The sequence below is a fragment of the Tympanuchus pallidicinctus genome, unplaced genomic scaffold, assembly GCF_026119805.1.
Source record: "Tympanuchus pallidicinctus isolate F22 unplaced genomic scaffold, pur_lepc_1.0 scaffold28, whole genome shotgun sequence".
Classification (NCBI taxonomy): domain Eukaryota; kingdom Metazoa; phylum Chordata; class Aves; order Galliformes; family Phasianidae; genus Tympanuchus; species Tympanuchus pallidicinctus.
In genome coordinates, this window is record NW_026294745.1 from 997,902 (window position 1) to 1,011,870 (window position 13,969).

Genomic DNA, 13,969 nt, shown 5'->3' on the forward strand with positions numbered 1-13,969 from the left:
GGGAGCTGCGTTGGATTCACGGTCTCGGCCTGGTGCCTGTAGGGCGGGCAGGGGGGCTGTTGGGGGAGGGTTGGGTGCCTCCTGCTGAGCCGTGGCAGAGCACTGAGTCTGGGCTGGGCTGGGCCGCAGCCGGGGCCTTGCGTGGAGCTGTAGCTGGGGTGGCGCTGAGGGAGCTGAGTATAGCGTGGCTCTCAGGGATAGGAGGGTGACTGCAGCCTTCCTGTATATTTGTACCTTAGGCTGCTTGCTAGGGGGTTGAGTGCAGTCGTTGAGTTTAATAACAGCATTAGAGGGCAACTAAAACGTTAGTGATTTTCACACTGCAGTGCTCTGCGTGGCTTTTAGCTCTGTGCTGTCTCTTTCCAATAACTACAAAAGGTGCTAAGAGCTCTCAGAATGGTATAAAGGATAATCTTATGCTTTTCTGTTTGATATAGGTGCTCTTCTGCATGCTTTGTAATCATTTTTCTGCATAGTTTCTGGTCTGTTTATGTCTGCAGATGGCGGGTGAGAAGAAGGCAGGTGAGAAGAAGGCAGGTGAGAAGAAGGCAGGCGAAAAGAAGGCAGGCGAGAAGAAGCCGGCCCAGAAGAAGGTAGTAGAGAAGAAACCAGCTGACAAAAAGCCAATTGAGAAGAAGGCAAGCCAGAAGAAGGCACGTGAGAAGATAAAGAAGCCTAAAAAGTACCATGCCAGCCGCAACCCGGTCCTGGCGCGGGGCATTGGGAAATATTCCCGGTCAGCCATGTATGCCAGAAAAGCACTGTACAAACGCAAATACACTGCTCCAGAAACAAAGGTATGGATGATAAATACCAAGTTTACGTAATTGTGCTGTTTGACCACTTCTTGTGGAGACTGGTTTGAAGTTTCACTTATTTTTCCTTTCCTTTGCTAACAGATAGAAAAGAAAAAGAAAGAGAAGCCACGCGCAACTGTCATCAAACCAGTTGGTGGAGACAAGAATGGAGGCAGCCGTGTGGTTAAAGTCCGCAAAATGGTAAGAAAAGGAGTTGAAATGCTCACGGTGTAAGGCTGTAGCATGTAATTTGTTAGTAGGTGCTGAGTCTTTTAGCAGGGCAATGAGTTTAGAAAACAGTGTTTCAGTGTTTTCCTGAAGTACTGGTTGCTGCCAAAGTTTCTTTCTAGAGAGATCATCTTTAAAGAGCAAATTATCTCTTAGGAAAGGAGGAACCTGTAGTGAAAACATCTTATCTCATGGATTACAGGGTGGTACACTTTGTTCCTTTTCTTTCTAGCCTCGCTATTATCCAACTGAGGATGTTCCTCGCAAGCTTTTGAGTCATGGCAAAAAGCCATTTTCTCAACACAAGAGGAGGTTGCGGGCTTCTATTACGCCAGGAACTGTTCTGATCCTCCTGACTGGTCGTCACAGAGGCAAGGTAACTGGGAACTTCTGGTGCTCTTGCAGATCTGCAAGTGCAGTTGCATTCTGTCTGGGTGGTTTTTTCATCCTGTTTTTAAGGGAAAGTCTTCTGTACAGGGCTGGAAGTTAAAACAGGCTAATCCAGTTGATTATACAGTGATAAAGGAGACTTGCTGCAACTCAGAAAACTACAGGTGCTTGTCATGTTAATTTTGCACTGCAGAATAGCAGGGCTGGTGCCTGTATTACTCTTGCAGCAAGGCCAGAACTTTGGCTTGCTGTTACATAAAAAGAATTATGCATTTTCTTGAATTCCTCAGTTTCATTCTGTGGTAGCTTTGTCAAAGCTATATTCTGGCAGGTGTTGGTAGCTCTGTTCCTGTGGTGGTTGCTTCTTATATAGGACAGCTGCATCCACGTTGGCTGCTTCTTTATGTATGTACCAACAGCACAGGCTGAATGTAGACATGGTCACAGTTTGGCTGCAGTGTTTCTCAAATGTCACAGGAGGTGTAATGCTGAAACCTGAGGACTGATGTCACATCTCATCTCTTTTCAGCGTGTTGTCTTTCTGAAGCAGCTTGGTACTGGCCTGTTGCTTGTTACAGGTAAGAAACAAAAATATTTACTTTCTAGTCTGAATTTGTCTCTGGAATTAGTGGTACTGACCTGGATTAAGATGATTTAGCATGCTATGTGTTTGTGTAACTATGAGGAATTATGTTTTGAGATTTTTCAGGGAGGTGAGTGGGAGTTAATTAAGCTTCAGTATCTGCACACCTGGAAGAGATCAGGAAGTATTTTTTATTTATGAAGAGGCAGTGGGGAAAGGTTTTGTTGGTGGTTCTGATTTTCAGCTGTATCAAAAATGCCAGTTAAAAGTGGCAACTGTTGCCTGTCTTTCCTCTGCCTTTAGGACCTCTGGTTGTCAACCGTGTTCCTCTGCGTAGGGCCCACCAGAAATTTGTTATTGCTACATCTACAAAGGTTGATATCTCTGGAGTGAAAATTCCCAAGCATCTCACTGATGCCTACTTTAAGAAGAAGAAGCTGCGTAAGCCCAAGCACCAGGAGGGCGAGATCTTTGATACTGAAAAAGAAGTAAGGAACATGAGTGCTTATTCTTTGTGAACATCCTTATTGCTTAAAGCCAGGCTGGAAAGGGGAAATCCCATGAAACAAGTTGACAACGGTCCATAGTAGAGAAAGCTATTGCAATTAAAATGAACACATGCAGTAGCATTGAGATAAGCTCCTTTTAAACTTGGGGATTGTTTTCTACTTCTCCCTTAGCTGGACAACAGTAATGATTGTTCTAGTTGAATGCCTTTCTTGACCAAGAAACACCTTTACTGTTTTGATACTGCCAACAGCATGCTGCTGGCTCCAGCTATCTGCAACATAAGCCAAACTGTGGTTTCAGTTCTCTCTGCCACCTCCGGTCTGCTGCTTCCTATCACATATTTAAAATAAGCTGAGAAAAGATTTCCTGAAAATGCCAGAACTCAGGGTTTGCCCTGAATCTTCTCTAGAAGAGTCTGAAGTTGTTCTGTAGGATTTTAACATTATTCTTTGTACTTTCTAGAAATATGAGATAACGGAGCAACGTAAGACAGACCAGAAGGCAGTGGATTCCCAGGTCCTTGCACGAATCAAGAAGGTGCCTCAGCTCCGTGGGTACCTGCGCTCCACATTCTCTCTCTCAAATGGAGTCTATCCTCACAAATTGGTGTTCTAAGTGTTCTGAAAGCACCACATTAAATTTGAGGGGAAAAAAGCAAGGATTTCTGGTGTCTTCATTGCATTCCGTAATTGAATGTGTTGCGTTAATCTTGCAGTGCAAATTATTTAAAGGACTGGAGTACTGCTTGTAGGAAATGGAGAGACTACATGCAGATGTGTAGAATTGAGCGAGTGCATACGTATCTGAGGCTTTGTGGTGCTTTATTTTGTGGGGTTTCTTTTGGGAAGGGGTTTTTTGGGATGAAGGCTTTTAAATAAACTGTTGCTATTAACAGAAGGGAACAAGCATTTGAATTTCAAATAGTTTTAACCATAAATGAGTTGCAGGGGGGAAAAAAGTTTTGGGGAAGAGAATATAAATGCTGGATTTACTTACACATTTGAGAATAAACATCCAGCTCAAGGCCTCTGCTGTAGTTCTCTGTATCTTAATTGCTGAAATGTTCTGAGTCTGAAGAACCAGGTTGTAGCAGCACCCCACTGCTAGGTTGTTCATTAGCATTTTAAAGTTTGGATGCAGCTTTGTTCAAATGGCATTTCTGATGAGCTGCTTTGATCCATCAATCACTGCATAAGCTTTGGAAAATATAGCAACTTCTTAGAGGCCTTTCTGGAGCTATGCCTTGCTTTTCTTAAGTAGGAACACTGGAATATTCTGAAGTGAGTTTTGTAGGGTTTAATTACCCTATGCTTACTTCCTGATTTTTATTTGTAGACTCTAACATCCTTAGTTAAGAAGCAAGAATCCTTGCCACTGCAGTACCTTCTTAGATCAGGGAGCAAAAGCATGTTTCTTACTTCTGTTATCTCAGAAATGAGTTTAAAAGCTTCAGTGAAAGGCAAGTGTGTTTCTCTGCTGGGAAACTTTGGGAGTTTCAGCAAATTTCCCAATCTTAGGAACTGGCAGAAAGCAGCTAGAGAAAGTTCATCCTGTCTGCTTGCTTTCTCTGTTGAGGTCAGTTATCAGATATGCCTGGAAGAAAATGCTTAGATAGTAATAGATCCCTTCTTACAAAAACTGAGGCTGTACATTGTAACAAATCTGGCATGCTTGAGGTCTTTCTTAGCCAGACTTCTGCAGGAAATGAGGCTTATATAACTGCACCATCTGTTTTCCCATTAATTCCTAGAGGAAAGTAGCCAGTGGGGTCAAACTTGACAGGGAGTCAAGATTTCACCAAATTCATACAAGCTTCATGAGGAGGCTAGAAATAGGAGTGAGACAGCCCTCACTGAGGTGTGAGCCTGCAGTATGTCACATAGGAGTCACATACATGCATTGAGGGGAATAACAGGGTCCAGATTTGTGGACAGTACCTGGCTCTGGATTCTCATAGATCAGGGACTGTAGTTCTTTCTATAGCTAATGCTGGCTGGTGTTGGAATACGGAGGCACTGATTGTCCTTCCACCATCTTCCTCTTTAATTAAATTTAATTTCAGTGTGCTTCAGCAGAGGGAGCCAATGAGCAAGCTTAGTCCAAATGCAGCAAACACTCCTGTGCTGCTGGCTGAGTGTGAGTTTCATGATCAGCTGTGCCAGGTTCTGCCCTGTGCTGCTCCTGGAAGATGGTCTTTATTTTTCAGTGTTATCAGAGCGATGTCTGTGACGAGTAGCATCTTCTGTTGTATGTGGTTCAGTGGATGATGGTCATAGGAGCTTTTAAATTGATGTGAGATTTTACAGCAGCGATGGGGCTGGCCCTGTTAGCATAAATCAACTAGAAAGACATGCAAGCATTGGATGCAGCTCAGTGCTAATGCTAAAGTAAGTTAGCTGGTACTGCTGAAGGAAGCAGAGCAACATGCTTAGAAATCTTGCTTACAGAAAGATTGTGCACGGGGTATTTAAATGGGAAAAGTGTAAAAACAAAGCAGACCTTGATCAATATAGTCTGTAGCTCCATGTGATGTTACAAAGTCTGCAAACTGAGATTCAGTTGCACTCTAAGGAAAAAGTTAAGAGGTGTTCCTGTTCCAGTCATCCCCCTTTTGGAATGGGGAAGCTATAGTGAGGAAATAGCTATGTGGGTTAGTCTAAGGAAACAAATCATTTAGATACAACAGCCTTTTCTATAATTATGATTTACTTTGACACATTCCTCATGTGTGTGTCAATCAACATGAAATTGCTATTAGACCATTAATCTTGTTTATTCAGTAGGGAGGCTCTTGACTCTCAATGTGCTGTCAGGATGTGACTTGGTGATGTAATTAATTGTCTTCATAGGTACAGAGAAATGCTGTCAGGTACTCCTGCCTCCTTTGTCCCAGTACTCTTGCTTGTCTGGGGGTGAACCAGGAGCTAAACAAGCCTGTAAGAGCCTTGCAAGGTGGGGAGGGGAGAGGGAGGAATGAGTATTTCCTTTGGGGATATAAACTAACACAAAGGGGTGTGGGAGCAGGGGCACTAGCTGTTAATACCAAATCATGCTCTTACTGTGCCAAGCAACTCCTCAGGCTTCAAATCAGAAAAAGGGGGACAGCAAAACCCTCATCTTTCATAAGGAAAAATAGCCAGTGAACAGCTGTGATTTGTCTTGCTTTTAACCTCCAAAATATTTTCCCTGAGTTCTGTGAAATCATTTTTTTTTTTTAAGTGATTTAAGGTGGGGGATGGAAAAGAGGAATAATGACAACTGTGTAGATATCCCAGTGAGAAGCAGTGTCAGTATTAGAAGGGTTTTTTTTCAATCTAGATATCATCTGCTACCTGAAAAGTACTTCCACCAAATAAAGAGCTTTTGTGTGCATTCTTGCTGTCCCACAGCTTTTCTCATTCTGAGCATGTAAACAGCTCTGCGTTCCTGGCTAGCTGAGTCATTGCTTTTCACTGAGCATCTGCCACAGAAGAAGCTAGAGACATCCAAAGCCTCAGTCACCCAATCAAAAGTGCTGGAGATGTGCAGGTCCAAAAATAGTGGCAGACTCAACCACAGCAGCACTTCATTAGCATCAAATGTGCTCTTTGCTTCAGCTGCCTAATAAAGTGATATGTAATTATAATAAAGCATCCTTACGAGAGGAAAGAGAGAGGGATATTGGGTTTCTCAGGGAATTGATAACGTGTTGTGATGCCTTAAGATCTACGAGCACCTGTTTTTACCTGTGAGCTGCCTCTGTGAAATAGCCTGGTGGGTTCAGTCCAGTCCACAGAGTTTTCCTGCTGCTGTGTGGCTGGCAGTCTAAAAGGCTTCGCTTCTGGAAGTTGGTGTAAAATGAAGCTTAATTGCAAGGTAAAGTACTTCCAAGTGGCAGGTTTGTGAAGAATGTTACCTTTTGGTATTTCAGGTTTGACATGCTTGTTTTCAACCTTAAGATAAGCTGCTATGGCTGGAGTGTGAAGGTGCTTTTACAGGACTGCTGTCTGCAGTCTTTTGGCCAGGTATGGAGACTCCATTTCCTTGCTGACTAAACCAGAAGCAATTACATCTTCATCCATTTCATCAGTCCTATGTGATCTAGAGGTTTTTCACTTGACAGATGCATTTGGGACATAATTGTTTTTAAAATTAAGGCTTTCAGATATCACTAAGGGCTGTACATGGTATCCTGTTGTTCACAAGGCTCATTTTCATATGGGGACATAAAATACAAAGATGAAATGTGCAAAAACAGTCCTATAGAGTAAGTCTATGTCTTTTATATGCAAGGAAGGATGATTATTTTTCAGAACAAACTAATATGAAGGGTCTAAAAAGAATGCATGTATTTCATGACAGATGTTTTGTTAAAACCAGCATTCGAATTACTGGTGTAAACGTCCTGCTAAGCTGATGCGAAGATCTGCTTCATGGAATTTTGTAGAAGCTGGTGGGCAACCGTGACTGTTCTCCTTAAAATAAGCATGAAAAATAAACACCCCTCTGGAATCAGAGAGCTGAAACAACAGCAATTCCAATGACAGACACATGGCAAAACTTCTGTACATTGCACATTATCCACATGGTTTCCCTCTGGACTAATGCAGAAAGTGCAAAAAGGGCATTTGAAATGGGGAGCTTTGCATTTTGTGAGAGAAAAGAAGCAAACATACATACACTGGGGACACAAAGGGTGAAAAATGAAAACTGCAGTTGAGAAAGCTTTTTTGTGAAAATACTGGCTTTGCTCTAAGTACAGTGCACAAAAATCTGTGGCTCATTTAATCCAATTTTAAGTTCCAAACTTTTCGAAAGAATGTTTTCCCATACTTTGTAAGTAAACAGGACTTCATTGAGGCAATGTCTAGCATCATCATGCAACTGTCTTCTAACACAGGCAACCCACTAATCTCCAAACTGGTTAACAGCTTGAATCCAAACATGGAAATAATGCAAACAACTTCAATAATGATGTAGTTGGGCTTACCTGAAGTGACACCTGATTTCACAAGTGGCTGCGTAGGGTGTCTCAGCATGAGCCAGGCAGTCTCCTGGGGATTTGTAAGAACAACCATTACAATTTCTATCGTTCTTTCCATCCTGTCATCTTGAGCTGCAGCTTTTCATGCCATTCCACTGGCTGGCACACTGTGCCTGGCTATACCAGATAATCGAGCCCAAGGAATTGCTTTTCTGTGTGTGTCATGCACAGTTCTGTAGTCATTTGGAACAACAGTCTGGAAGAATGGAGCACATATTATATGGTGACTGTTTTGGATACAAAAGGTTGGGCTGATGTTATCTGTCTGTGAACCAATAATCTGATGAAGACAGTGATGCTCTATAACCCTCCAAATAGTTGGTTTGGCTTTGATGACTGACAGGTAGTGCTGCTCTCCATTCTTCCATTGAGTTATTTTACTTGAAGGTAATTGAATTTTACTTGAAGGGCAATTAACCGTTCTTTACTGTTTATCTGCAGGCCACTTGTGATGCTCTTTTTAAAGACATACAGCTATGTTGTTAAAGTCAAGGATTCATTCCAGAAAAGACTGATATTGCCCATCAAAATCAGGATTTTAGTAGCGCTTGGCATTCATTCCACTGCAGCATTTATAAACTTAACTCTACAATTATACAGAGAAACTGTCTTGCCTGTAGCAGCATGAAGAGACTTCCAACATTCCAGGCCTCATCTGGGGGCCAGTCCATTGCAAGTCTGTGGAATGATGAATTATTTGGCCTTCACTGGTTTATGCCATCTGGCTGTAAGGAACAGAGGGAAAAACAGGTGAGTCATAATGAGCAGAGCAAAGCTTGCACCTCTCAGAAATCAGCAATGTCCCCTCACTAAAAAAAAACAAAACAAAACCACACAGTAGAAATCTGTACCTTTTTTTAATCATCTCCCGCATTTATATCCCATCAAGTTGCTCAGTGCTGTGACTCTGTTGCATAACAGTTCTTACTCTTCTTTTAAAAGGAGATTATTGGCTGGAAAATATAGGAAAGAGATACTGAAAATAACAGAAAGAGAGGAAGGGGAGACAGACACCAAGGGAAGAGCATCTTTGGAGTTCTGGGCACTTGCAGCTGCAAAACAACACCACGCAGAGAGCAAAATTGCTCTCCTCAGAGAAGGCATTCCAATTTGCACTGTGTGGATTCAGTTCTCAATTAGTAGCTTTCAATTTTAGTTTGTTTTGAATGCCTGTCACCATTGAAGAGAAAATTAGTACAGTGAACAGCATTTTCTCTGGCCAGGGATTCACTGACCTGGGTTCCTTTTCTTAGGAAAAAGGGTAGTTAGAGCTGCAGTGCCTGCAAAAACCTGCTAATTAAGACTTCACAGGATTTTGGAACTGATCTGCGAATTTCAAATTGAAGACAAATGTACAAAAATCATCTCATTTAAACTCCTCATTTAAAATCCTGTTTTGGCTCTTTCTTTTGTGCCCTGTTGTTGTAGACTGTCTAGTCACTATTTTCTAACATCCTTGCAAGTTGTACCTTATTTGCAGGTGTGCTCATGGAAGGCAACTTACTTTTAGAAGAATGAAATGTAATGAGTTGTGGATGTTATTCTCAACATTGCTATCTAGTCGTGGGCAGATGAATAGATTTTGCAACAGGATTGGCTTGTCTAGTGCATTGTTAAACCCTCTGCTAGCAGAGATCCCTCATCAGGAGGTGATCCAGTCCCATGCTGAACACAGCAGTGAGAAAGGCTTCCTGATCTCTCTTCAGCTGGGGTGTAAGCTCGCAACATTTTATTCTGTCCAGCAGTTTATTTCTACTCTCTTAGCTTCAGTCTTCCACATATTCATTGCCATGTCTCCTCCCTGCCTTCTCTTACCAGGTTAAACATACCAAAACCTTTCAAGCCTTCCTCACAGGCTGTATTTTCAAGCTGCACAATTGCTCTCATCAAGGCTTTCTCCAGTCCATTCACAGACCTCTTGAAAAGCAGAGGTCGATTCCAAATTCAGCCATCCAGACAATTCTCCATGGTCAGAGAAGTGGTTCTGTTCTGCACCTGTAAAACATTTCAGTAAGATTTTGGTTTTGAATGAAGCTTACAGCTGTTACGGAAGTACAGATATAAGTAAAAGCATTACATATAAATTCTTGTTAGTAATAGTAATCTCAGCTTTCCACCCACTTACCATTCATACATTTCATTTTGCTCTATTTCTTACATCTGTGTTAAATTCTAAGTGTCAAAATATTCCTGACCTCACTGTATGATGAATTTAGATTGAGATAGATGAATGAAATTAAGCTACCCTGATATTTATGTTTTCCTAGATAGTTTGACTTTCTGGTATACCAAAAAGGAAAGAAAACTGACAACTTATTTTACTCCCAAGGTATTTCCTGTAGGAAGGAGAGATGGTTATGAACAAGAAATGCCTTTTACTGTCTAAAGAGGGCGGAAAGGGCAGAAAGAATGGGACAGACTCTTTAGCAAGATCTGTTGGGATAGGACAAGGGGAAATGGTTTCAAACTAGAAGAGGGAAGATTTAGATTGGATATAAGGAAGAAGTTTTTTACAATAAAGGCAGTGAGGCACTAGCACAAGTGAGGGAGACTTCCCAGGGCAGCATGTGAGTGTCTGGCTACAGGGAGTGAGAGCCCCCCTTAGCACCTGCAAGTACAACCTATGGTGCTTCCACACCTCATGATGCAGCTGCTATCTCCGTGCTTCACATTTCCATCAGACTTTGGTGATGTGAACATCCTTCTCCTCCCCCAGGAAGTCTGATGGCAGGTTTGACAACATGCTTCAATCAGTGCTGAGTGAGCATTTGAGGGAATCTAATGAATCACTCACAAACCTTGGCAGATGGCTGCACCCATCTCCTGCAGGACTCAGCACCAGGGAGGTGACATCCTGTTTGTGAGCAGGGGCACAGTGCTGTGACAGCAGCATGATCCAGAGCAGAGGTTAAGGCACTCATTTTCTGCACAGTGCACTGAGGATGGCTTTACATGTCAAGTTCCCTGAAAATACGATGTGAAGTAAAAGAGTTTGTGTTCATGCTGCTTAATGCAGAGAAGGAAAAGATACTGAATTTAAATATCTTAAAGCTCTCTCTTTAGCTGTTCCATTCCTATTTGTTGACTATCCAAGATTCAAAATTACAATATCAGCCTGTGACTGCAAGTGGAACTTGTATTAATTTTGCAAAAATTAAAACTGATGTCTTTGAACACACAAAAAAATGACATTTTAGATGTCTGCCATGGGACAAAGGACAGCTCTGAGTAACAAGGAAACGCTCTTTGTAATAAAAGCTGTTGCTGCATCAGTAAACGGAATTCTCTCTTGTTGTCAGTGAATAATTCTCAAACACAGAGATTTGAAGAATTAATATTTCAACCAATTTGCATGGAAAATTAAATAATTGAAATACAAATGTAGAAACTCTATTCCTTGAAGACTGAAACACTTTTTGTTCCAAGAGTTTTATATAAAACTTGATGTAGAATAAGCAGTAAATACTAAGCTAGATAAACTTCCAGTGAAAGGTGTATTTTGGCTTTGTGCCTAAGAATTAGCCCTTCCTCTCTGCAGACCACTTCCAGCATTATGACAGCATAATGGCCCTCCTCCCTTCTGCTAAAGGAAGAAAACACCACAGCTCCTGAAACCTACACTGGTCCAAAAAAATGGCATTTTTGTAATTGATTCATAAAATTGATGTTCAAATCCTCAGATCTCAGTCAAACTCTTCAGGATTTGGACAGTTTAACATCACATGCACTGAAAAACACTTTAGAAACTGGCCATTGTAATAATTTGTATGAATTACATAAATCCACGTTGTCACATCTGTATTTTTACAGCGTTAAACAGAATACTGTGGCAGACTTTTTTTCACTTACTTTTTTCCTCATTTTGTTGCACCAGTTTTGAGGGAGGTTGAATTGTAAAGCAGTACCGAATAGCTGTATTTAAAACCTACCTATTTTGGGGTATTAATAATGAGTCTTCTGAGACATTACAGATTCAGAAATTCAGGACAACCACGAAGGGATCTGTTCAGCTCTCAGTCACTCTTCCTCGGTGATGGGCAGCATTTAAATGCTTCCCACCATAAGGCATTACTGATGTTAAAATCAGAAATGTTCTCCGTGCCTTCAGCTGCTGGAACAAAACAAGAAGGCTTCAATTACAGTAGCAGAAATTCAATTAAGGATCGGGAAACTCCCTAAAAGTAATTACAATTGAACAGTAGAAGACTGCAGTCGGACTCTTGACTTTGGATGGGACAAGAATGTGTCACAAATCATGTAATCACAGCACAGGTCATAGCACTGGATTACGTGATTTCTAAGAAAACCTTCTAGCATCATGATTATGATTCTGTAATTTACAATTGTTTCATGTCCAGGCTGTTTGTGAGCTAGGTAAATCATACTCATTTTTCATACATTAAAATTGTCCTCACTCGTTTTTTTTGTATTTCCCTCATCAATCCTACTTTGCCACCAGTCAGTCTCCTTCATTCAGTGACCATTGTTAATGTACCAAATTGAGTGCCCTGGCAGTGCTCCTCCAACCAGACCCAGCTGCAGACTGTTGACTCATCTGCTTGAAAAATAATTAAAGCAAACAACTGATTTTCTGCACCAACCTATTTACAAGTCAAGGATTTCGTTTCTTCACCTCAAGGATTTATGTCACAAAGCTATTCTTGTCTTTTTCTAAGTCATATCTTCTCCTGTAATATAGTACAAGTCTTCTTTGTAGTCATTGCAGTACGCCTCTGAATGCCACATCGAAGTTACAGTGGCTGACATTTTCTGGTGACACCCAGAACAAAAATAATATTTCTTTTCACTAGATTATACAAGATTTTCTGCACCAGGTGCCAGGCAAACAGTATTAGATTCACAGAATTCATTACACAACCACTGCCTTAGTACTGAACATTTCATCTATAAAGCTCTGTCAGCACTCCTTGCTACGTAAGCTCATACATCATACAGTGGTGGGCATGTAAATCTTACATTTACCAGTGATTATTTCACTAAACCATGCTGAGACAGGGCAGGACACAATTCTCAATGTTATCATAGCACATGCCAGTGCCTCACTACCCTTACTGTAAAAACCTCTTCCTTATATCCAATCTAAATTTCCCTTCTCTTAGTTTGAAACCATTTCCCTTTGTCCTATCACACAGGTTGCTAAAAAGCCCGTCTCCTTCTTTCTTATAATCCCTCTTCAGATACTGAAAGGCAGCTCTCAGGTCTCCCCAAGACCTGGCACTAGATAAATTCAATAACTGGTGTTTCACTTCAAACTGTCAGATCAAATACTTTAAAATTCAGGAGGAAAAAAAAAAACAACAAAAAACAACCCTCAAACAAAGATCTATGAAACAGTGAACAGAAGTTCGCTCTGGAATGTCTTCCCATAGAAAAAAGAATATGAAAAGGGATTTCTGGAATGCAGGCACCATCCCCAGCTCACAGTGAAGCAGCCTGCCTGTCTCTCAGGAGCAGCTCGGGTTACTGACCTGACACACAACACAGGAGCAGGATCCTCAGTGTCGGGCTGTGCCCTAAGAGGTTTGCCAAGCCCAGATCAATGACAAAGCACAGCCTCTGGCTGGTGTATAATTTAGCCACACACCTCTCTCTGCACTTAGCCCAGCATGAGTGCATCCAGAGTTACCCATACGTCTCTTGTAGCTCTGAGTCAGCTCTTTCTTCAAAAACAAGACCTTGGTTTGTATTTCAAAGCAATTAGTAGACTGAATCGACAGCTATATCAAACCCTGCTTCTCCATCTGGGAGCTGCTGTGACAACCCTATTCCTCTGGGGTAAAGCAGTCCATAAAGCCCTGGAAGGAGCATGTGAGAGCTGGAAACAAAGAATTTTCAGCCTGAGGTTACCCAGAACAACAGATGTACCCAAAATCTGTCTACCTCTAGAAAACATGGCAAATCCCTCCTGTTGACAAGCCTCTCTGGTATGAGTGTTGCCATTGAACATCTTATTTTACTCCCAGCTCTGCTCTCTGTATTGATTTTGCAGTAGATGTACCAAGTGCTACCATTATAGTATTAGAAAATTTAAAGAGAGATTTTTTTCCAGGGTGCCAGTTATATGTGTATACACTTTTTCTTTCTCTATTCTTGTCTCATATGAATGAATGAAAACAATATAAAACTCCTACTCTGGTAACAAAACAACACCACTAGTCATTATCTCGTGGTGAAATATTGTGACTAATCTGAGCTCAGCAGCTTTCCCATTCCTCTGAGGAGACCTTGCGAGCACAGCTTATCTCACCAGCCAGCACTCAGCTGCCATGTCCCACCTGTCACCAGATCTTCAGACCTCAGCATTCTGAGTACTCAGAGGGCTCCTGGGGGAGGATGGGGCGGATTTCATGGCTGTGGGTACGTTTGTCTGCAGCCGTGGTTCTGCGTGTCGTGCCTTGACTGAAAAGAACACATGCC

General features: G+C 41.7%; 1 protein-coding gene across 1 annotated transcript; it reads left to right on the top strand.

Moving 5' to 3' along the window:
- Window positions 1–485: 485 nt before the first annotated feature.
- RPL6 (ribosomal protein L6) lies at window positions 486–3,166 on the top strand. The gene is made up of 6 exons (XM_052691032.1): window positions 486–797; window positions 900–998; window positions 1,258–1,401; window positions 1,945–1,993; window positions 2,302–2,486; window positions 2,971–3,166. Exons 1-6 carry the CDS (start codon window positions 501–503, stop codon window positions 3,121–3,123), a joined length of 927 nt encoding a protein of 308 aa, XP_052546992.1. The 5' UTR covers window positions 486–500; the 3' UTR covers window positions 3,124–3,166.
- Window positions 3,167–13,969: the final 10,803 nt, after the last annotated feature.